The following is a 25473-nucleotide window of genomic DNA, read 5'->3' as shown; positions in this document are numbered from 1 at the left end:
ATATGAAATGTTCCACATAACTAGGCTTGTATTGACGACCAGATATGTTGGACCCTGATTCAACCAGGTAGCAAAATTCTGACATCCCCCAACAAGGAAACACCTTTAATAAAGTTAAGGACAAAAAAAACACATTGTTTAAAAAAAAAAAAAAGATTAATATGAAGAATTGTTAACAGAAAAGCTATTCTGTGATCACAACCCTAGTGAGGCCATGACATTATTGGCCATTTCCATGGATACTTGCAGCCTGCCACAACGAGTTGTTAATTATACAGTACAGTACTGCAGTATCATACAGTACTCTGACAGTGAGATACTGCATTATATGAACAGTATAATGATATTATGCAACGTCTCCTTCATTCAAGCAGTGTACAGATCAACTCAGACAACATTATACATAATCATAATTATCAAAACTTCTTGAGTTCTGATGTCCAGCAGTTCACACAGTTACTGTAATGTCCCATTTGGCTGTAATTATTCGGCTGTTTGACTTTCTTGCAGGACCTCGAGTTGGTCCTCAATGGTCTTCAGTTCCTTCTGCAAGGCTGACATCTGAACACACAGGAGGTGAAAAGAACACAAGGAAGGGTTAAAAATATGAATCACATGAACATTTTCACAAGTGGCTGTCACTTTGCTTGAGACGGTATTATACACAGTTCGCATAGGACACTAGTTGTGGGTACTGTATGTGTATTGCTATGGCCTGTAAGTTTGTGTTTAATTGCTCTTGTATGGTTTCCATTTGATTGAATTCCTTTCTTTATTTTACATACTTAAAACGTATCTTTTATTTTAAAGTTTCACTATTTATCTGTACTTTTATCAGTCTTTGTGCTGCTGTAACACCCAAATTTCCCCAATGGGAGATCTATAAAGGACTATCTTAAATAGCATACAATGCAACCATGTGGTACAGTTCTAATGGATACCGTTGAGGCAGGGTTTTTTAGCGGATGGTAATAGTCGTGTCAACCACGTAAGTAGTGTGACATCATATATAATGAAACACAGTTAACAAAGGAACACAAGAACACAATGGAGGACATCAAGATGACTTTTGTTGTGATTTGGCACTATATAAATAAAATTGAACTGAATCGAATGTTAGTGTTTTCTTTTCGGTATGTGGCTGTTTATTACAACAAGGAGACAAACATTTGAAAAAAATGGGACGGAATGGAGTGGTTCTATTGGTGCCATCCACAACTTTTGCCAGTGGAAACGTGGAAATAACCGTTCTAATGTGTAATGAACTGAACTGAACTGAACTGGACCGTTTGGTGGAAATGCGGCTTAAGAGGCACAGTGGGGTTTTGAGCTAAATTCTAACTTCAGGTTGCTAACATGCTCACAATAACGACACTAACTGATGTGCAGCAGGTGTAATGTTTACCATGTTCACCGTCTTGAGTTTTAGATTTTATCAATACTTTGGTCATGAATCAAAGTAACAAAAAGAGGGTGTTAACATTCTTTTTTTTTATATACATTTCATGACATAGATTAGGGCCATCGACTCTATGTCAGCATTGGCCTTGCGAGGTCCTGGGGTGATTTAAGACAGATGGCGTGACGAGGCATTTTCAATCCATGAAATACCCATTTTTACAAATTTGGTAAGAAATGGCAATATTAACGTCAGCATTGATGTGTTTCATCACACTGCAGTCTCAAAACACATTTAAGAAAGCAGTACCACTTCAGATCGATGATAAACAATACTAAATAACCTATAGCAGCTCCCCTGCATTTGACTGTGCTCACCTTACAGTCCATCTGCAGCCTGACACGAGCAGGAACCTTGGTCAGGTAGTCTGGAGATTGGACTCTGCAGAGGATTTCCTCCAGCTTTGGAACAAGCTTGTTTCTGCGCTGGGAGAGCTGCAGGATCTGTTTGTCAATGTTCACTCCGCTCTGAGACAAGGAAATCATACAACACTGTATGTTAGACATGCTCAACGTCCTAATCACCACCATGAAAACTTGAAATTGTGATGTGCACACATTTGGTTGTGGATTTGGTTTGAGGCTACATTCCATGTTATTCCTGTTTGCGTTTCGATTTTGAAGTTTAGGTAGCACTGTAGTCAATTTCACATTCAATTTAAATAAATAACTAAATAATTGTGGTGGGGTTATACTCAGGACTACACTGAAAATAATTTGTCAATAGAGTTTTTCATCTTAATTCAAATTTTGTTAGTAATGATGCATTTCATTTTCAACTTTAACTTTATTTGTCATACATTGTGCACACACAACATTTTCAATTTCATCAAATAATTATCTGCAAAATTGTTGTCCTTCAATTTACAGTTTAGAATGAGAAACATGGCACCCTTGTGATTCGCGTAGATCCAGAGTTTGTTATTGTGGTGGCAGGAAGGTGGGCTATTTGCGCGTTGCCTGGGCAAATCACAGACACACCTGTACTTTATGCTTGACCATATGTTTTGTTATACACTTGGCATTAACATGCATCCTGGGTGATCCGATCACAAGTGGATAGCTCCAAGTATGTCACGTCAAGTTCACACCTGGCATTAGAATGCGTCTCCACATGCGTCTCGACTTGTTATCGGATCTCACTTCCTCCGCTCTATATGCAAACACATACATCGTGTGTTGTTTTTAAGCTGAATTTGATGAATTTACCGGTTATCAGACCACAAACGAGACAAGAAGTAGCCTCACTGATCACTGTACAAAAAACACAACAAAGAACCAAAGGAAGGCGTTTATGAATCGGTTCGCTGGTGGCGGGTGAATGAAACAAAACGGGTTAATTAAAAGAACCTGTCCTCTCATCTCTTGCGGTCAAGGAAGAAAAAGTCTTACGAAAGAGGCCGAGGCTAAGGAGAGACAATAAGCACTTGAAATCTTGGTTCAGGCAAAAGACAGAAATTATTAGGCAGACAACACTCTTATTTTTGCACTGCAGATTAATGTGTCAATATTCTTTTTGATTAAGCGTCTATAAAATGTCAGATTAAAATGAAAAATACTAGATCATAGAGTTCAGTCAATTAACTTGTCATATTATATGATATTTAATTTACAATAATATAATAATATAAAAAAAAGCAGCATATCCTAACCAGAAAAAGCTGGAACAAAAAAAAAAAAAAAAGATGATAATTTCATCAGTTACCATATACTTTATTTTCAATTTATATAGCCCATAATATAGCAGACTTTGATTTAAGATTTGAGTTGGCTTGTGAAAGGTGGTGAAGAACCACGCTGGTGGTTTGAATGTTATGATAAAGTGGATCTATAATTAACGTTTGATATTAAGTGAAATTAAATGTGTGAGAGGCGTCATTATACAATCTGGCTTCAATTCACCACCTCACCGCCAATTTCCCCATTTCTCCAAAATGTTAATGTTTTACTTACAGGTGCACACATTCTCCCGTCAAGTTTGTTTTTATAGATCACAACTTTTGCGTGGGAAGTAATAATAGCAGCTGTGAACTTGAGGAAGCGCTTAGGGGCCGAAGCAGAAGTAAGTTGATGCATACCTGAACATAAAGATGCAGCTGACATGTGTGGTCCACCACACCGATGAGGCTTCCTTTAGGTGGAGGAGCGGAGTGGACAGAGAGGTGGTTGTCTTCTCTGTGAGGAGTGTAGATATGGAGGCTGGATATCCGGCTTAAAGTCCAAACAGCTGACCCAAAGTGAAGGAGCACTCGGGCTTGGCTTGGTGAACACACTGCCCACACTGAAAACACAACACACAAGTAATAAACCACTTTCACCACATGCTAAGTAATCCAAACATTTATGAATTTGCCAATAAGACTAATACATTTTTTTTTTGGGGGGGGTATGTATATCTTCCAGTCTTTGAGCATTCATCTGTGTTGTTTTTTGAAATGGTTGTTTCCAACTGTTAAATGACTTACTGCCAGGTTTTTCTTTGGTCATGCCACACTGGGCTCGTAGCGAGCGGGCCACTCGGATCACTTCCTGGACAAACAAAAAATCCATTTCCTCTTCAGGGAAATGCCAGTGCAACTGACAGGATGAGGGAGATAAAAAAAAAAAAACGAACACATCAGCTAAAATACATGGAAAGTTGAAAATCCAGCCAAAAACACCAAAACACATTTAGGAGCAAGATCATGTTTACAAGAACAAACAAGCAGAGTAATAACTTAAAGTTCACCGTCAGTTTTGCCTGCAAAGCAGACCAGTATATAATTTCTAACCTAGGTATATGTAGTACAATCTAAATGTCCAATTCTCAATATACCTATGCCAATTGCAATATGACAGACTTAGGCTTTAGCTGTAAAGGGGGCCCCAGGGCCTCTCAAGATATGCTATTGCGTGTAGCCAAGGTATAGTACTATCGTATAGACAGTTCCACAGGAAAAAAAATACCTGCACACCGACAAAAAACACATTTCGCACGTTGTCATCTTTTGGATATGTAAGATGGTTTTTGCATCTGAAGAGCCTCTTAAAGCAGCAGTGCTCCTTCTCTGCAGCTTGAATTGTTTTGTTGTGCATTTAAACAGTCAATATGTCCTGAATGAGAGGCCAGCCCCTCTCTTAATGGTCCTATATTGTAGGAAGTGAGATCTCCATGTGTTGTTTGATTATAAAGCAGCTCTAGGTGCTGTATAAATACTGTGAAAGTATCTAAGCTCTCAGTCCACAGAGAAATACACACAGCCCATATTCAGACACTACCTTTAAACGAGCCGTCTGGACTTCCGTAAGGTTGTGATGTCACAACTATACAGTCACCACACTCAGCCACACCCCCCCCAGCAGGGTTAGGGTTCAATGTAGGACAATGATTGTCTCAATACTGCTTAATGTGACATGTTTTGTCTAAAGCTACATTTTGGTCACTTAAGGTACAAAAATTCTATTTTTAAAAGGGCAAATGGGGTTAAAAAATAAATATATCCTAATGATCTTTCACATGATACTCCCCCAGTGACAATCTTTTGTTCTAAAAATTATAATCATTAGATATTTATTCTGTTACTAAATAGCATATATGTATGTCAATATAGATAGATTCAATGCCAAACGCTCTCCACCAACATCGAAACATCAAATGAGGGAATGTCTATCAAATATGGTGAACTGCTTCAGATTGGGCCAAGGTGCAGTCTGAGTGTGGGGAGCTCGTTCCGCCATTGTGGTGCCAGGACAGCAAACAGTTGTGATTTTGTTGAGCGATAGGGAGTAGCAGTCGCATTTTTGATATTCATTATTATCCAACCACCCGGATAACGGCCTTTTCTCCCTGCTGCGGTCAAGAAGGAGGTACCCCGATACACAAGCCAGCACAACAGATGAGAACGACATCTGTAACCATACTAACTACATACAACTACAATGGCAAAAGCTAAAGCCTCAGACTACTTAGAAGACATTAAGAACACTAGACTGAAATATCTTGTGTTTGTTGACTAAAACTAGACAAAAAACAACAATACTAAAATGACTTAAAGGGGAACTCAATTGATCCAGATCTTGGGGAGTACTACTGCATATGTGAAGTCTATTGTGTCTCCAGGGGGAGCTGTATGAAGTCCGATAAATGTCCTCGAGGTCACCTAAGTCAGAGTTGGTTGGGGTTGAACTACATGTTTAAAAAAAGAAAAGAAAAAAAAAATCCATGGGTGTGGAGCTTACCAGACCTCTGTAGCCCACTCCTCATCTCTGCTTGAGGCTAGTGGCTAAAGGCTTGAAGCAGCTACTAGTATAACACACCCGAACCTCAGACTGAATGGTTGGCGATCCAGTTGAGTTGTGGGTAATGTAGGCACCAGGTTTTGACAAGGAAGAAGAATGTGTGGAATAAAAAACAAAACAAACAGTGTCTATGATTCTACTGCATCGATTTTGATCTTTATTTTAAACTGTCCATTGTGGGTCCAACAGTATTATAGGAGTGCGATGCTAAAAAGGTGGAGTAGTCTTTTAAGAGTTACTAAAAATCTAAATATTTACATAAAAATGAATCAAAATCTGGTGCAAATTCCAATACTGGGTCAGTGAATCATCCAGAGTAACAGGGACACTGTTTCTGCCACAGTGACACACTGACACTGATTCTCTGATGTGATTTTTCAATGTTTTAAGCAAAACTAATTAAATTCCATTCACCTCTATTTTATTGGGTGAAAACCTGAACAAATAAAAAACCAAAACCATCTGCATGTCTAGATTCCTCCCACCCCACCATGCCGCCCCATGTCAAAGTGTCCTTGAGCAAGACACTGAACCCTAAGTTGCTCCCGGTGGAGGCCAGCCATCCAGCCTGTCGCCATCGGTGTGTGAATGACACCTTTGGGAACCATTATGGTTGAAGAGCGCTATGTATGTGAAGACCATTTACATTTACCATTTAGTATTTTGTGTGACCCTGTGTGTTTTATCTTGGTTTTTAAACGTGTTTGAGACCCCGTGTAAATATTTCCATTGTACAAATCTGGTGAGGGAAAACCCTTGCTGTGGTTGTGAGGAGGTTTGATGGTCGTAGTCCTACCAGCTGAGATGAGTGGGGGTACCGCTGTAAACACAGGCTGGTCTGGGAAGCAGCTCCAGGTCTGAATGGCTGGAGTCTCTGCCACAGCTCCTCAGTGATGAAAGGCATAAAGGGGGAGAGCAGGGCCAGAGACGTATTCACGCAGTGATAGAGGACAGTGATGGCCACCTGCCTCGCTCTGCCACTGTGCTCTGCGTCAGTCTGGACCACCGCCCCCTCCTCCTGCTGCTGGACCAGCACAGGCTTCACATACTCCTACAGGACACGCACATACAAAACAGAGAAAGAAATGACAAACACTGGTTACATTTCCACAATGGGGTAACTGGCTCAACTCAAGCACTTTGGTTTTAGCTAGGTTCATCTGTTTACATCAATCAATCAATCTTTTGCCATGAATAAATCAGACACTGCTAATACAAAGGAAACAAGTAATGATCTAATCTTTAATCTGCCCTTTTTTTGATGACATCAAATAATGCTACCCACTTTCATAATGCTATGTGGAAGTGATGCCCCTCACCATGTAGACATCACAGAGGCTATGGACCCAGAAGGAGTACAAGGCAGATGTGACTGTATGCAGTTCATAGGCTTCGAAGGCCTGCTCACACTGTACTAATGTGCTGTAGAGTCTGGAGCAGATCCACCGGTCCATGCTGCTCAGAGGAGTCGTCTGAAAATTGGAAAAGGGAAAAACTGTAGCTTAAAGCCACATTACAGATCGCTACACAAAAAATCTAAAAAAAATCTAAATCTCAAAGTGGAGCTTCAGCTGGGCGTCCTTCATTGTGTCACTGTAGATGTAGACTGACTCACAGTCGAATTTCAACATTCCTTGATTGGCACCAGAATGTCTGTTTGATCCACTCATTCTTCTTTTACTGGTTTAGTTTGATTTTTTACATCAACTTGAAACACGAGCAGACCAATTAAAGCCACGTCATTTCTTATCAATTATTGTTCTATTGTTCTTTTTCTTACCCAGACGTTCAGATTGATATCAGTGTCTGCGTGTTTAGTACAAAGCACAACGTGGTTAGCCTAGCTTAGCATAAAGACTGGAAGCAGTGTATGTACATACATACATACATATATTACAATTATAACACATTGTACCTTGTTTGTTTAATCTGTTTAATCCGCACAACTATATACATAAATAAGAATTAAAATATAGTCCAACAGGCAGTTTTTCTTTGCTGTACCTCTTCCAGTGTTCCCACTGGTGCTGTGTTGTCACCCAGCACGCCCAGTGTGAATCTCAGTGTCTGCCACATTTTATTACAGAAGTGTCTGCAGCTCAGGACCTGAGAGATGGACAGACTGACGTCTTCTCCTGATAAAGAAGCAGGAAAAAAAAACACACACACACACACAGTGCGAAGGTAAATAGACTTGAATTGAGTCAGTCTGTCAGTGCAGCAGGGGTGCCAACACAGAGGTCTCCAGCTCAAAAAAAAAAAGAAGGCAGTATCGCAGTTTGCAAACGTTTTGATATCGACTTCATTTTTAAAAACCTCTACTGTTTTTGTTTCTGTGCCCTAAAAGCTGCTAAGCTGTGCATGGAGAGGGTGTTGTCTGCTGCACAGATCGTAAAGCCCCTTGAGACAAACTGTGACTTGTGACATTGGGCTCTATAAATAAAATCGACTTCACTTGTTTAGGTGTCTGGATAATATTCGTTATTAGATTAAATTTGTTGAACACGTTCATTATTCCGTGGGAGTAAACCCTTCCAGGCACAAACATAGGAAAGTGGACGAACCAGAGGCATGTCACTTATGAGAAACACTTTTGAACTCCCAAGCATTTCATAGACGAATGAGAACATCAGATCAGACGCATTGACATCCGATCGCTCAGACCACATTTGGAGGTGAGTGATCAGATCCCATTTCCCGTTTCTTTGTTTCAGAGTGCAACATGTATTACTTTATTATTATTTAATAGTTCAACTTTTAAGGACACAAAGAGCAGATCACCTGACAAATTGGAACGGGGCAACCGGTGAGTGACAAAAGATGTGTGAAAATCTGTAGTCCTGTTTTTCACTGCAGTCCCTCACAACTCATCTCTCTCTCTCTCTCTCTCTCTCAATCTAGTTAAAGTTGCACCCCATCTTATTTTCTGTTTGACATTCACACAGCTCCACACATTCATTCACACTGACAAATGGTCTTCCTCTTCGGATAAAGTGAGTAGAGATGAGTCACTCACCCTGCATCTTGTGAGAGCAAAGGGCAAATCTCAGCGCATCGGTCCCACACTGAGGAATCCCCTTGGGGAAGTCTTTCCTCTGTGGGGAAGCAGATGGAGCAGGGCAGATAAGAGAGGAAGCAATGAGTGTGCTCAGTCAGCCAGAAAGAAACAGATAGGAGAGAGGCAAGCTGACCTGTGCTTCCATGGCAACCAGCCGCTCCCTGGGGTCAAGGTTCCCCTCATTCACTTTCTCTTGAAGTCTCTAGGAGGAAAAAGAAAAACAAGGTGGAAAGAGTTTCACGACAAAATGTATTTTAAGGGAATTAAAATACAGCTGCACTGTCACTTCACAACAGAAAACCAGTTCTCTAGCTAGCTGTCACTTAGCTATAAGGCATGGATCTGGTGTTTGGTTGCGTCGTAACGTTAGCTGATGAAATAACCTGCAAATGATAAGCTGGTTTGTCACAGAGGCAATGGTCCAAATGAAATATAGGAGCATTACAGATAGTAACGTTGTGTATCACAGTAAATCAGCCTGGCGTGCATCACTTCACTTCACAGACTGCGGGCACGAGCAACAGGATGCTGACTGCGGTTCACTTATTATGTTGTTATTGTCATTAATAACAACGACTGTCTGGAAAACTCCATATAGAACCTTTAAAGTCCAGCTGAAGTCACAGTCACCCCCCTCTTGCAGACAGAAATGGTCAAAGTTATTCTTAAATTTATTGTTGCAAGTTTTCTATTATTAAAAGGAAGAAAAAGGTTTTTTGGTGTGTTACTGTGCCGATATACATATTTGATTGACAGCTGATCCTGGGCAAGCTGAGCTGGTAACAGTAACAGTAAGTAAGACGGCTTCTGGACCAAGCCCACATACTACCTACCTCCAGAGAGACTCCATGTATAACATCTAATGGGTCCATTACGTTTCCCAGAGATTTACTCATTTTCCTGCCATGTTTATCTCTCACCAAAGAGTGAAGTAGAACCTGAGAGGCATGACGGGAACAATAACAGGAGAGAAAAAAACAACAGCGCCGTGATTCATCAATGAGTGTTTGTATAAATACTTGTGCTTTGTTTAGGGTTTCTCGTTGCCTAAGTACCTGTTTAAAGGGCAGCTGTCTGGTTAGCTCTGTGCCCAGCATCACCATCCTTGCCACCCAGAAGAAGATGAGGTCACTGCCGGTCTCCAGAATGGAATTGGGGTAGAAACGCTGAAGGTCAGCAGTCTATGGGGAGTGAGGGTGGGGTTATAATACAAAGAGACAGGCATTCATATTGAGGACTATGTTCTGCAGGAGGAAGTGCAGTACCTGCTCAGGCCAGCCAAGCATGGCGAAGGGAAACAGCCCAGAGGAGAACCATGTATCCAGGACATCAGGGTCTGACACAGGGAGTATGCAGATGTAAGCAATAAAGAAATACATGTGTGTATTTAAATGGCAATTATGATGGGGCAGCACTACAATGACAAAACTATTAATGTTGTGGCAAGCTTTTAACTAATTGTTTGTTTTAACCTTTCATAAAGCTGGTTTTGCCTGCATTGATTCTAAAAATATTTATTACCTAATTTTCTGCGCTTTTTACTAAGTAGAAACATAGCAGTAGTAACAGTAGCAGCAGCAGGAGCAGAAGTAGAAGTAGCCTGACCGATTACTGACACTGGTATCGATATCTTAGAATTTAAAAATTCTGATAACAATAAATCAGCTGATATTCATTCTAAGATGTATACACATCAACAACAATTTTTGAAAGGATCCCTTAAATTTGGTTATTTGTATGGAAGTCTGTGGCTGTCAATATTAGAAGGTCGTTTCTGCAATAATCCAAAATCCCACAGAAAAATCCCATTGGTCGAGGGAACCAGGGCGATGCTAACTTGCTGGCCTACAAAAATACGTCATCCCTGCTACACTCTATTATTATTTCTATACTCAGAGTTTTTTTTGCCTGTATGACCGCAGGTTTTCAACACACAGTATACATCTGTTCAAATGGCTTTTAGTCGAGGGAACCAGGGTGATACTAACTTCTGGGGTGGCCTACAAAAATATGTCCTCCCTGCTAACCTCTATGGCAACACTGTTTCTAAATCCAAATCAAACATTTCTGTGCTAACATGGTTTTTTGTTTGCTATTGGTCTATATGTTATACTGATATATCTGTGTTAAGCTAAAATTGCCAATAAAATGGGCTGTGCACCGTTAAGCAGCAGTCGTGGTAGTAGAAGAAGTGGTCTTAGCAATGGTAAAAGCAATATTATTAGCAGTAGCAGTGTTCGCAGCAAAATAAAATGTAAAAACACATTGGTGATGAGTAGCAAGTTAGGGGGTAAGACGGAGGTGGGTCACCCTGAGTCAAAGTGATGGCTTCCGGCTTCACTCCATATTTGACCGCAGCTCTCTGTCGGGCTTCATCCTCGCTCCGTCCCCAAACCCACCGCTCCTACCACAAACAACACACAATGTGGGGAGTAAATCAGCTAGTTAACCCATCAGTACCGACCACTCATCCATTTCTACACCCATTTTCTTCTATTCAGGGTTGCACTGGATGAAAGGGCCTGAACCTGTCAGGCCAACACATGAATATTATTCTTGAAGCATACAAATATCAACAAACACAACCTCTTGTTTGTCAGTAGAATTAGGAAGCTCCACTTGGTAAGCGGGGATCTGATGACCCCACCAAAGCTGCCTGGAAATGCACCAATCACTGTGAAGCAAACAGAGGTACATTGTTTGACAACCCATACGTTGAAACAGTAGCTCATTCATCATCAGAGCGGTGTCATTTCTTCATCTCGTCACACCAGTAACAACAGCACACACCGCCATTGTTCCTCCATCACGCCACTGTTCAAATACACAAATTTTGTCCGAGTCAATGGTCGGGACAGTCTACCTGATGTTGGACAGCCAGTTCTTCCATGTCTTGGTGTAGAAATGAGGGATGATTTCCAGCTGCCCGTCCTCCACAGCCTGACAGGGAAAGAAATAGTCCCATTTGAGTGTTTAATAAATGTCTTCAAGGAGTCCAAGGATGAGATGATATCAATTGACTCCTTTATTCTTCACTATGTTCCCATGATGGAGCCTGACACGGATACTTGAAAACATGTGATGCAACTACAAACCTTTAATACATAAAGGCTGGCCTAAATATCAACATCTCACAGCCACCAACTTACCTGTATAGCTTTTTTAGCCATTTCGTCACAGCAGACGAACCACTGCTTCTTTAGAAGAGGTTCAATGATATCTCCCGAGCGGCTGAGACAGGGAGGAAGGAGGGAACAAAAGACAATGGGATGCAAGAAACCACAAACATACAGTGCATCCGGAAAGTATTCACGGCGCTTCACTTTTTCCACATTTTGTTATGTTACACCCTTATTCCAAAATGGATTAAATTAATTTTTTTCCTCAAAATTCTACACACAACACCCCATAATGACAATGTGAAAAAAGTTTTTTTGAAATTTTTGCAAATTTATTAAAAATAAAAAACTAAGAAATCACATGTACATAAGTATTCACAGCCTTTGCCATGAAGCTCAAAATTGAGCTCAGGTGCATCCTGTTTCCACTGATCATCCTTGAGATGTTTCTGCAGCTTAATTGGAGTCCACCTGTGGTAAATTCAGTTGATTGGACATGATTTGGAAAGGCACACACCTGTCTATATAAGGTCCCACAGTTGACAGTGCATGTCAGAGCACAAACCAAGCATGAAGTCAAAGGAATTGTCTGTAGACCTCCGAGACAGGATTGTCTCGAGGCACAAATCTGGGGAAGGTTACAGAAAAATTTCTGCTGCTTTGAAGGTCCCAATGAGCACAGTGGCCTCCATCATCCGTAAGTGGAAGAAGTTCGGAACCACCAGGACTCTTCCTAGAGCTGGCCGGCCATCTAAACTGAGTAATCGGGGGAGAAGGGCCTTAGTCAGGGAGGTGACCAAGAACCCGATGGTCACTCTGTCAGAGCTCCAGAGTTCCTCTGTGGAGAGAGGAGAACCTTCCAGAAGGACAACCATCTCTGCAGCAATCCACCAATCAGGCCTGTATGGTAGAGTGGCCAGACGGAAGCCACTCCTTAGTAAAAGGCACATAGCAGCCCGCCTGGAGTTTGCCAAAAGGCACCTGAAGGACTCTCAGACCATGAGAAACAAAATTCTCTGGTCTGATGAGACAAAGATTGAACTCTTTGGTGTGAATGCCAGGCGTCACGTTTGGAGGAAACCAGGCACCGCTCATCACCAGGCCAATACCATCCCTACAGTGAAGCATGGTGGTGGCAGCATCATGCTGTGGGGATGTTTTTCAGCGGCAGGAACTGGGAGACTAGTCAGGATAGAGGGAAAGATGAATGCAGCAAAGTACAGAGACATCCTGGATGAAAACCTGCTCCAGAGCGCTCTTGACCTCAGACTGGGGCGACGGTTTATCTTTCAGCAGGACAACGACCCTAAGCACACAGCCAAGATATCAAAGGAGTGGCTTCAGGACAACTCTGTGAATGTCCTTGAGTGGCCCAGCCAGAGCCCAGACTTGAATCCGATTGAACATCTCTGGAGAGATCTGAAAATGGCTGTGCACCGACGCTTCCCATCCAACCTGATGGAGCTTGAGAGGTGCTGCAAAGAGGAATGGGTGAAACTGCCCAAAGATAGGTGTGCCAAGCTTGTGGCATCATATTCAAAAAGACTTGAGGCTGTAATTGCTGCCAAAGGTGCATCAACAAAGTATTGAGCAAAGGCTGTGAATACTTATGTACATGTGATTTCTCAGGTTTTTTATTTTTAATAAATTTGCAAAAATCTCAAATAAACTTTTTTCACGTTGTCATTATGGGGTGTTGTGTGTAGAATTTTGAGGAAAAAAATGAATTTAATCCATTTTGGTATAAGGCTGCACCATAACAAAATGTGGAAAAAGTGAAGCGCTGTGAGTACTTTCCGGATGCACTGTATAAGAACATTACCACATTGCAGTGCAGCCTCTATCGCCTTGTTTCAGGACAATCAAGGAAAGCCAGAAGAAGGGAGAAGCTTCTTGTGACACTGCTGGAAATACCCTCTGGGCTGCATATTTGTGACTCCACCTGTACATGGTGGAAAGCTTGTGTACAGAGCCACAATCAGACTGTTGAGTAAGTTTGGAATATAAACTAAGCAGACAGACAGTTGTCATTTTGAACTTTTGCTGTAAAAGAACAGAACTTAGAGAAAAGAGGACTTTTGCCCTACATTTTTCCCCCCCAAAATTATTAACTACTGTTGCTGTTTTTGTAACCAAAAACCCACAAGTAAGCACAAAAAGTGACTGATCACGGTCAGGCTGCATGAAGATGTGCTCCTTGTGATGCCACTGGAACAGCTGTGGAAACGCGACAGAGCCACAGTTTAGCTGGAACAACAATGTAGCCTGTTGAGTGGACAGGATGCAGTTCAGCCGTACTGTAGCAGTGTTCGCAACACTTCGCATTTGTGTATGTGGTGTGTCGTGATGGTCCCGCACTGATTTATGCGATGCTCTGCATGAAGTGGAGTTATATCTACATTGAGTGTTGCTCACCAAAACGCATTGTGTGTGTGTGCATCCTTGAGGTCTAACGGAAGTGCTGAATGCTGGCTCAACCCGTCATCATTCTGGGATAGGAGGGAAAAGCGCTTGTTTGTTTTTCTTAAAACCAATCGCGATCGTCTTGGGTGGCACTGAGCCCAGGATGCAGCGACGGTGCCCTTTGCAAAACAGTATCATGCAGATAGCGGAAGGGAAGGAGAATTCCAACTGAAATAGTCGGCCGATGGCGGACTTATACCAGCAGCCTACATCCGGTGAGTTAGACTACTAGAGGTCAGAAACTCCACAGGGTACCTTTGAGACCTTTTGCATGTGACCTAAACCATCTCTTTCTTTATTTGGGTGAAAAATGTAAGTAAAAAAAAAAAAAATAATAATAATAACATAAAGCCCTACATCTTTTCTTCTGCATGTGTTTCAGGTAAAAAAAATGCACACAGAAATTCCTCTACCTGCAGACGGGTAAAGTCATAGCGTGATTCTTCTTTCCTCTGAACAGCTTCTTCTCAACCAGGGCATCCACAACAAGCTGCCTGGCATCAAAACGCTTCACTCCCTTAAAAGAGGCAAAGGGACACAAAATAGCACAATAGCAACAGCAGGGGTGAAGATACGGTATACAGAAGTATACAGATTTATAGTATCACTTCAACACTTCAAATGATTATACAAAGTTTACATATAATGACAATGACAATGACCTCCTGTGGAACCGGCTCCCAGTTTGGGTCCGGGAGGCAGACACACTCTCTACTTTTAAGTGTAGGCTTAAAACTTTGCTTTTTGATAACACTTATAGTTAGGGCTGGCTCAGGCCTGCCTGGACTAGCCCCCTAGTTATGCTGCTATAGGCCTAGACAGCTGGGGGACTTCCCATGATGCACTGAGCTTTCCTCCTCTCCCTCTCCATCTTTACACATTCATCACCCTCCAATGCATGTTACTATATCTTCCCCGGAGTTTCTCTGCGCTTTCTCGTCTTGCAGGTTCCTGTGGATCGTGGTCCTGGTACGCCTGGCTGCTCCCGCCAAGGGCCTGCTTGACTCTCATCGCTACAGTTATTATTATTATTAGTCATATTTCAGTTATTATTACAGCTGTAACTACTATTATTAGTCAAATTTCCATTATTATTATAGTTGCTATGGCTATTACTGGTGCTGCTATACATCTCTGCCTGTCTGTCTGTCTGTCTGTGTCCCTACGTGTGTCTCTCTCTCTCTCTCTGTAAAGTTCATGAGATGACTGCTGCTGTGATTTGGCGCCATATTAATAAAACTGAATTGAATTGAATGTAATGACAGTGGTGTTCACGCACCTCAAGCCACTGTCCACAGGGGGGCGTCATGGTCCCATCTCCTCCGATCACCGTGAGGCGTGGCAGTGAGTGTCTCTGTGACAGCAGGAAGTCAGTGTGGTCATGAGCAGGAGTCACCTTCACTGCACCTACAAAACACAAAAAACACAGGGAACTGATAACATCTAAAGCCAAACGTTTTTCTCTGCAATAAACAAGCTGAGGTGATGAGATCGTGTCAGAGTGGAGTACAGAGTTGAGACAGTAGTGTCGCTGTCACCAGTTCCTAGCTGCATGTCCACCATTGAATCAGTGATGATGGGTAGGAGTCTGTTGGTGAAGGGGTGTCTGCACTGCTTCCCATGAAAATCCTGCAGCAAAGTGGACAAAGCAGAAACATATAGGTGGAGGGGGGCAGGGTCACAGCGGAGATCAAACATTATAGGAATATATATAGGTTATTAGTTGCCTTTAACATTATAACATTAAAGAATCCATGAACATATTCTTGGATACAGTATAGATGTCAATCCAACACTGTGATTGTACCTTATATTATTACATGTGATAAATTAACTTGATTGATTGGATAGTGTTGGTTTTTCAATTATTCAGTTCAATTTTATTCATATAGCGCCAAATCACAACAACAATCATCTCATGACATTTTACAAATAGAGCAGGTCTAGACCGACTCTTTATAATGTTATTACAGAGACCCATCAGTTCCCACCATGAGCGAGCACTTTGGCAACAGCGGCGAGGAAAATTATGAACAATGTTTGCTTGTTTAGATGTTCTATCATGAAGAAAGCTATACCGGTAACGTTGCTTGTTTACATAATCAAAAATGAGAAATTATTGACTCAGGAACTCATTGACAGAAGGAAAAAAATGAGTGTGTTGGCTCCCATATCTACACATAAAGGCTCTAGATACATGAAATTGCTTGATGAACATTGGGAAAGGCAATGCAGTAGATGCAATGTATATGCAATTGTCTATCTGAAGTTTTTGTCTCCGTTAGGCTTTTAAACGTAGGTTAAAACAGCTAAATAAACGTGCATGTGAGTATGTGTTGGACATGACTGTGTAGGTATGTAGATTTTGAAGATTATACTTGATTATTGGTTAGTTCCGTTTTCTTACAAAGGGCTTTACAGTTCACCCATTCACTTTTGCTCAAGGACACTTCGACATGACGGGGGGGGGCAGGGATCTTCTGGGAAGTCAGAGACACCACTAAGATGGATCTGAAATGTTGCTAAGAATCCCTCATTCTATAGGAAAACTGTACGCATGCAACTGAGGTTGGTACAGTCGGTCAAAGTTGAAGCAAGAAGTGGGTCTGGTCTGTAAGCTGTGATGGATGTTTACAGCAGACAATATTGGGTAATAATTTTACTGTTTTCAAGTTTGACTAACTTTGTTTCCCAACCTAACTGATCGTCTTGACTTGCCTGTCAACTTGTTTCTCCATTTCCATCTTCAGTCTAACATTTCCTCCACTCTAACCGATTTCCATGGGGGTAGGGGGTATTTTCCATAATCAATCACCCCCCCCCCCCCCCCCCAAAACCAGTTAAATACTAACGATAATAGTGTTATTAAGCAAAGAAACACGTTTCAATTCATTTTTAACTTTCAATTCACCGCCGCTTCAGCACCAGCAGAGAGAAGTGATATCTGCGTTGCCAGATCTCGCAAGAGTGTGTTGCTGAGACAGAGGCAGGTCTCAAATAAAGTTCATTTTCTCTTGATTTGTCTGTCTGAAAAAAATGCCATTTTACTGGCTTGTGAAAAATGGGTCCAATATTTACTTTGGTGACTCAGGACCTGCCGCTAGTCTCCTAAAGGGGCGGGGCAGTGGAGAAACCCACGTGACACAGATACAGGAAATGACTCTGAGCTGAGCCGTCTCCTTGTTGCTCTAGTTTTAAGTCACACCCCTTTTCATGTTTCATACATGTTTGAGCATACAATTGACTTTTCAGCTAGTTAATGTCGATATATGTAAATGTAGTTTGGTCCGTTTGGGCCGAAAAAGCCCAAATGAATATGTAAAATTGCAAAAATTGGTACTCGCCTGATATCGAGGATCATCAGGGTGAACAGCTACAGCCACATCTCCCAACATAGTCTCAGGACGGGTGGTGGACACTGCCACCTCTCCATCTAAAATGCATGGGGAAAATGGGGAAATCATAACGCAATATAAAACAGGAACAATATGTATAATATTTCTAGACAGTCACAAATACTCACTGTGGCCTTCTATAGGGTACGCAAAGGTAAGCATTGTCCCAAACTCCACCTTGTTTTCATAACCAGGAACAGACAACATGGTCTGCCCAGACAGCTCCTTAGAGTCAACCTGACGGCAAATTGAATCCTCAACTTTAAAGCTGACATACACATACGATTCTCTGCAAAGTGTACTTTTTTTTTTTTATTACAACAAAGGAATAAAAGGACAAAATGAATGATGATCCTGTCTAAAGAATTTATAACAGATGGACAAAAATCAGAGAAATGCTTCGGTCTGTGTCAAATGTGTGAATATCATATTTGTTGCGTGAGTGGCGCCAGGAAACAGTTTGATCTCATCCTGCTGTTCATGAAAACCAGTCATGTTTACCGAGGCATCATTGTCTGTGGCATTAGAGACGGACCAAGTTTAGCAGTTGGAAACACAGACTATGGGTTGAAGGCATAGACTGTATATAAAGATGGACGAAATGACATCTCGATTGCCCCCTGGCTGCAGTACAGGTCACAAACCCCGCCCCCTCCATGTTAGCGGATGGGACGTTGGGCCAAACTAAAAACAAATCGAAGTATATGTCATATACATTTTTCCCCAAAGATGGTTTCTGTCATTTCAGGTAGTTCTCATCACGCTGATATTTGTTCAAGTGTTCATTTTCCTGATACGTTTGGTTTTAATTCGTTATTTGATGCTATAAAAAGGGGGTGAGATGTCATGATTGACAGCTGTGATTGACTGTGGTGTGCTCGCGATTGGGTCAGGCGGGTGTATAGGCGGGACCTCTCACCACAGCTGCACTTGCCGATCACCACTGCGCAGACTCTGGCTCCAAATGACGTCACCAGCCGTATCCGCGATATTGTGGCTTAATTTTTGTACAGTGGGAGGAAGTGGAGATGCGTCGGCCATCTTTATATACAGTCTATGGGTTGAAGGTTTCTTGTGATTTTCTCCGAACATAAACACGTCAGATAGAGTCAAAAGTTAGACAGACTATTCAGACACAATGCCTGTATTTATCAAGCTCCTCTGAATCTCTCCTAGGAACCACACGGAAAGTTTAAATAGCTTTGTCCAGAGCTTTCAAATTCATCTCAGAGATACGGTACTGAGATACCTCCTTGACAACTGAGTAAATTCCATCTGCTGAGGAAGACCCATGAGATGCAGTTGAAAGAAACAGACAAAGCTATTAAGTGGACCTTAAGTTAGGGTTTACCAATTAAGCAATTATTAACGAATGTCGATGAAGGCACCCGACAAGTGTGCGCTCGGCAGCATTACCTCAGTGTTAACTTCTACATCAAACACCATCTCCACCTCCACGTGCTCCGTCCGTTCGTTTCTTTTATGAGTAATATTTGGAGTAATAGTAAGTAGTTTTTCTCAGGTGGAGTTGGCCAAAGTAAAATTACAAAAATGTAGTAATCACTATCAACATGTTGATTTATGTTCGGAGCTTAGCAACCTCATAGAAATTCCACCTCTGAACTCTGCTACTTCATTCGCAGAGTGCATCTGGAGGTTCAGTACCAGGCGCGGCCCCCGGGGATGACTACGTAATGAGCTGCTTTACTGAAAGTGATGGAGAGACGGGATTGACATGCAGCAAAGGGCCCAGACTGGAATCCGGGCCACTGCGGTACGGACTCGCACTCTAAAAAGGTGAGTTAGCAGGGCGCCCCCAAAAACTGTAATTAATTTAGATTAATTTCTAGAGATCAGTTTTGATATGGACAATAAAATCTGTTTCTGCTGATCAGTGTCAAAGAAACTGTGAAAATATAAAAATTCCAATTTTGTTTTTCAGATTTTTAAACCCTACATCTAATGGGCTGTGTTTAGAAATTGATACGAAAACCTATATGTGGTATCCATTATTTTGTCCACCTGTGGAATTTACTGTATATCCATGTGAAGCTGTTTCACCTCTATGTCAGATATGGCAGATTCCAGAGCACAGCTCCAGTTGACCAGACCCTCCGAGCGATAGATCAGACCAGAGTCGCACAGCCTGACAAAGGCCTCAGTCACAGCCCTGCTGTAACCCTGAAATAAAAAAAGAAAAAGCTCAACATGTTTTTCACATTACTATAAAAGACTCCATCACTCCTTATAGCCAAGTTATACTTCAATATACTGAAGCAAGCAAAAGTAAAGCTCATATTATATGAATCCACACCACGGTAGTATTTATGTTGACAATAGTAGATAGTAGTTTATGAATACAAATATAATCATAATTCAATCATATCAATATCAAAAATTAACTTATAATAGAAATGACCCACTTGCCAAAGCCCTCTGTGGAGGATTTGAAATTGTCTGACTCCTGACGTTCACACATATATGGTAGAAAACAATATCGATGCGGATATATACGCATTCCTAAACTGAGTGAAAGGAGTAAAAAAACAAAAAAAACTGTCCACTAAATGGAGTTTGTGTTTTAGGGGAAATAAGGCTGTGAGACATGTGTCATTCTGAATAAAAGTAGGGAATTATAATTCTTAGGAAAAAAAGCAAAAAAAGTAAAAGAGTTGTTGCAGGGGCCAACCCCGACATTAGCGTCGCCCTGGTTCCCTCCACAAAGAGCAAATGGGATTTTTCCATGGGATTTTGGATTATTGCAGAAAATAAGCTCTGTGGCAAGACAAAAAGTTTATGATTCGTACACGTTTTGTTCAGTGAGATAATCTTCACTAATGAACAGCACTTTCATGGTTTTTGAAGCGTAAATGGAATCGCCAGAAGGAAAAAGCTAACGTTAGGCTGTAAAGGAACTACACCACGGTCGCATGACTTCAACGTCACCACCGCTAAGCTTCACTTTTAAGAGACTATAGATAGATATAGATATATAGACAGATAGATATAGAGTATAAACACAACAAGGCTGTAAAGGCGGACTAGTGAGTAGATGACTTTCCGTGTTTCAGCATGAAGACATTTAATGTCCGTGAAAACCTCTGTAGTCTCATTTAGCCGCTTGTTAGCAACCGCCTTTTTTAAGACACGTAAAACCTTCAAAATTCACGAGTGGGGGTATCTGCTGACGTATTTTATGGAGAACGTTAAAATCTCTTCAGCTTGTGTTAACCACAGACCTTATTTCAGGCATCTAACCAAAAACCCATTCAAAAAAGCCATTGACTTCCAGATGAGGGAACCGGGAGTGAAATTTATACTCTGCCCTGATTGAGTAATGCTCTCAATGTTATTTGCTGTGTACAAAATCAGACAGGTCTTACTGTATTTGAATTTTCTGACATTAACTATTAATCCATGCTTTCATTCACTGGGTATAAATAACAAATGAATAAATAACTTGACTGCTCCGCCAAATATATTTTACCCTTACAGTTTATTAAAGGTACCATATTATAGAAAGTGAGATCTCCATGTCTTGTTTGATTATAAAGCAGGTCTGGGTGCTGTATAAATACTGTGAAAGTATCAAAACGCTCAGTCCAAAGAGATTAGAAACACAGCCCATATTCAGAAACTGTGCCTTTAAACGAGCCGCCAGGACTTCCGTAAGGTTGTGATGTCACTATACAGTCACCGCACTCAGCCACGGCCCCCAGCAGGTCATCTGCTCCAGGCACAGCACCACCCACCAAGTACAGGGACACATTTAAAACTCCACCATGATAATTTGCAACAATAACATGAAAATTCTACACATGCTGGTTTTAAACAGATATTTTCCAGGTGGTATGATGAGTAAGTAATTGGAGTCTTACTGGATCCATAGTGAAACACGCTCTGCTCCAGTCCAGAGACGCTCCGAGCCTCCTCAGCTGGTGGTAGATTTCTTCTCCTTTCCTGGGACACACACACACACACACACAGGGACAAAAACACCCAACTCAGTGAAGCCAACATCGCGTAGACAAGTCCGTAGATCGAAAGTGATGATGTGAATTTGAAGACTCACTCGTCCTTCCATTTCCACACTTCCCGTAGAAACTCTTGCCGGGTGAAGTCAGGTCTGCGCTTCCCTTCTTCCCTAAGCAGTCTCCTCTCTACCACTGTCTAACACACACAGAAATGACTAAATGGGATACAAGGCCACACTCTATAGACTATTGTTCAGAAAATAGGGGCCCATAGCTTATACAATTACTTTGCAATTGCCCTTTTTTTTTTTTTAAAGGTTTTCTTAAAAATCTGTTGTAGATATGATATGAAGTCCATGTAAATCCAGATGAAAATGAACTTAATTTACCATTTTTGGCTTAGAGAGATGTCCTTTATGTAACTGTGCTGTCTTTTTGACTGCAACCTGTCATAAAGGGGCACTCCACATCAAGTAAAAATCCAGTTCCGTTCACTTGTTAGAAGGGGCATTACTTGGCATGTGAAAACAATTGAATAATGTCCAAAGTTTGAAAAAAATACCACACCTCCACCTGGGCTTAGAGACTATAAATGTATAACAAATGTTACTTTATGTGGCACATATTTCAAAATAGTTTTTGTTTGTATAAAAATGAGAGAAATGAGTCTGAAAATTTCAAATCCTACACATGCAAATGGCCACTAAAGGAAAGGTTCACACTTTTTCAAGTCTATAAATGCAATACCCACGAGGCCTGTGGATTTTGTCCCCCCCATCACTTACACTGGACTTGGAGGGGGATCTCTCCCGGGGCCGGTATGAACAGGAGAAACATTTACAGTGACCGACAACTCTTTCAACTAACATATGGGTATGTGAAAATTTGTCCAGAGAGAGGATGTTGTCCTACCTGTGTCGCAATACCTGCATGGTCACATCCAGGGACCCACAGTACTCTGTAGCCTTGCATCCTTCTCCTGATGGATCACAAATTGATATATTACTGGTCCATCAACAGGTAGGCCTTCTCAAGCAATCTGACTCAATCCTTTGCTAGCGACAATTGATACTTCACACAACATATGTTGTCGGCAGTTACCATCGGACCAGAGAGTCCTCTACAGCTACAGTCAGAGCATGGCCCAGGTGCAGAGTACCAGTCACGTTTGGCGGAGGGATGCACAGAGAGAAGGTCTGATCCACAGCGTGAGATAACCTCTCCTGGTCGGAAATGAAATAAAAACATTCAAGTTCGAAAAGCAAATGAGAAATAGACACAGCTCACGTGTGTGTGCAGGCGCCGTTTCTATTGCACACTTGTTCTTTTATTACTGGTGATCGAAGTAAAAGTTATTTTTGAATAACTTAATTTCTGAAGGCCATTCTTTTAGTTTAATAACAACAGCATTACTTAAGAAGTTGTTATAGTTTACTGTGTTATTCTAAAATCCTCACATGCTGCTCTGGACTGAAGAATCCCTCTTTCTCCCACCACTGATACCAGCTGGACTCCACATACTCTGGGCTGTACGAGGATGGGAACAGCAAGCTGGTGTCTGCAAAGAAAGAAAGAAACAAACAAACAAACAAAAATCTAAGTCTGAAGAGGGACACAACAGGCAGACAAGCTGGTGCTAGAAAAGTCCAACACCAGTGGCAGGAAGTCAGTCACCTTTCTTGGTCCCTGGAGGTGTTGGAGCAGTGTACACTATCTTCTGCTTCTCACTCCATTGCACTGCTTTATCTTCAGCAGTCTGGAAACAAAAACATCAGAGTTCAAATAGGGCTGGGTCACTTGTCAGAATTTTTGCTATACTATTCATTCCATAGTAACTACCCCTTTAATATCCCTGGGTCTATTAGAACGGTGTGGACAATGTTATAAATCAATGGCGATAACTGGTTTACACCAATATAAAATGTGGATATGATTTTTGCGCCAATGTCACAAAGTGCAGCGAGTCTGAGAAGGATGATAATGCTGGTCGGTCCGTTCAACTCGTTGGATATCTCAACCAGCAAGTGGCCAGACTAACAGATCTGTAGATACTAATGGTCCCCTTAAACGTGATAGAAAGCTGAGATTTATGCTTCATCTGAAGTATTTCAGGACAATATTTTTCAGTTTTACAAGAGAAAAGACTTCAAAGAGGAGGACTAACTGCTTGTTTTCCAAAAATGTACAAATGTTTTACCGCCCCACACAATTTTGTCTATGGGACCTTCCAGGACTGTCTCCCACGCAGTAGATGGACAGTACCCGAACGGGGCTAATGCAAACCTAAACTGCTTTTGTTTGTTTTTTTAAATCTTTTTTTCAGTTACAAACATTAAGGTATGCACTGCATCATTAAGACTAACAGTGTGAGAGTGTATGTAAGGGAGATAAAGAAAAAAAAAAGAGACAACATATTCAATGTATAAAAAAGTTGTAAATACATTACAATGTGTCTAACTTCAGATTCATCAGGATTCATTTGACTATGGCGGGCAGCAAAATTATTTATGAATGCGATTATTCTCCCTCAAATAACATCTTGTTATCAGTAGTGGCTCTCAGACATTTTAAACCATTCTTAACTGCCTATCAACGGCCAAGTTGCACTTCACATGCGTAGCTGCAACTCAATTTGTCTTTTCAAAAGTCTATTTCTTTCCATTTTGTGCATGATACTACAGTGATTGTGTGTCTGGCTCTGAGTGACCTACACAGCAGTACTGTGGCTGAACATGTCCTGTTTAGACACTGACAGAGGGCTGCTGCTGCTCTCAGTACACAACATGTGGGGAAGGAAATGCATTTAACATGTTCAAGGACCTCAAGGATACGCACATGCAATGTGTTTTGGTGAGAAACACTAAATGCAAGCGGAACTTTGCTCACAAGAAGTGTTCCTTTAACAGCTGTGCTCCTTCCAGTTTGAATGAGTTTTGTTTGGAAATTGAGTAATTATTCTTTAATGGGTGCAGCATTACACAATCAGACCTAGAATGCCTGTGCAATTTCAGTACCTCTCTATCAAACACATATTGTTATTATCTCTATATTATCTCCTTATGAACCCGTTGGATGTAGATGTCATTCATAATTTAAGACTTAATTACTTGCTTAGGATGGAACTGTTTACTGCAGTTCTCTTTTCCCGATGCTTTTTTCTTACTTACACTGGGCTGACTTGACAGTATGGCCTCCTCCCGCTCTCGTCTACGCCTCTGTTTCTCTGCTTGTGGCCGTGGAGAGGCGTTTGACTTAGATGGAGAGAAGAAGGAAGGTTTTGGTGGGTTGCTCGAACAGAGTCTGGCTGCTCCTCTTCCTGCCAGCCTCAGGGCACGACCTACCCTCCACATCCTCAATAACACACCACGCAAGAAACACGCAGAACCAGTCACGTCATGTAAAAGTCGGCTGTTGATTTAATTAATTACACGTGAAATGTAACGTCAATCTGTGATTTCTAACGCTAGCTAATATTACTTACTGTGCTTTCAACACACTGAGTGCTCAGGCATGCCAGCCACGACCTTTTAACTTAGCTTAACTTAGCTTCGTCTTTGTAAACCCGAGAAAAGTGCATTTCCATAACGCTAACATAAATTATATGTAAACAATACGTAATTGTATACCCTCGTAGAATGATTGTGTCATATTACTCTGATATAATATATTGTTTTCCTTCTATTCTCAGCATGAGGACGCTGTTTGTTGACGGACTGCTAAAACGTCAC

General features: G+C 41.4%; 1 protein-coding gene across 1 annotated transcript; it reads right to left on the bottom strand.

Moving 5' to 3' along the window:
* Nucleotides 1–92: 92 nt before the first annotated feature.
* Nucleotides 93–25302, bottom strand: vars2 (valyl-tRNA synthetase 2, mitochondrial). The gene is made up of 30 exons (XM_070921389.1): nucleotides 25227–25302; nucleotides 24913–25096; nucleotides 23420–23501; nucleotides 23203–23303; nucleotides 22847–22968; nucleotides 22658–22724; nucleotides 21844–21941; nucleotides 21650–21731; nucleotides 19833–19952; nucleotides 17900–18008; nucleotides 17721–17809; nucleotides 15915–16005; nucleotides 15656–15783; nucleotides 14790–14893; nucleotides 11944–12025; nucleotides 11658–11734; nucleotides 11381–11468; nucleotides 11105–11198; nucleotides 10060–10130; nucleotides 9850–9975; nucleotides 9628–9732; nucleotides 8928–8996; nucleotides 8753–8831; nucleotides 7741–7871; nucleotides 7056–7208; nucleotides 6533–6787; nucleotides 3924–4035; nucleotides 3537–3739; nucleotides 1777–1926; nucleotides 93–561 (listed from the first exon to the last, which is right to left on the bottom strand). Exons 2-30 carry the CDS (start codon nucleotides 25093–25095, stop codon nucleotides 484–486), a joined length of 3249 nt encoding a protein of 1082 aa, XP_070777490.1. The 5' UTR covers nucleotide 25096; nucleotides 25227–25302; the 3' UTR covers nucleotides 93–483.
* Between the last annotated feature and the right edge of the window lie 171 nt (nucleotides 25303–25473).

The sequence above is a fragment of the Enoplosus armatus genome, chromosome 16, assembly GCF_043641665.1.
Source record: "Enoplosus armatus isolate fEnoArm2 chromosome 16, fEnoArm2.hap1, whole genome shotgun sequence".
Lineage (NCBI taxonomy): Eukaryota > Metazoa > Chordata > Actinopteri > Centrarchiformes > Enoplosidae > Enoplosus > Enoplosus armatus.
Note: the sequence above shows the minus strand (reverse complement) of the source record. Positions and strands in the feature narration are given on the sequence as shown.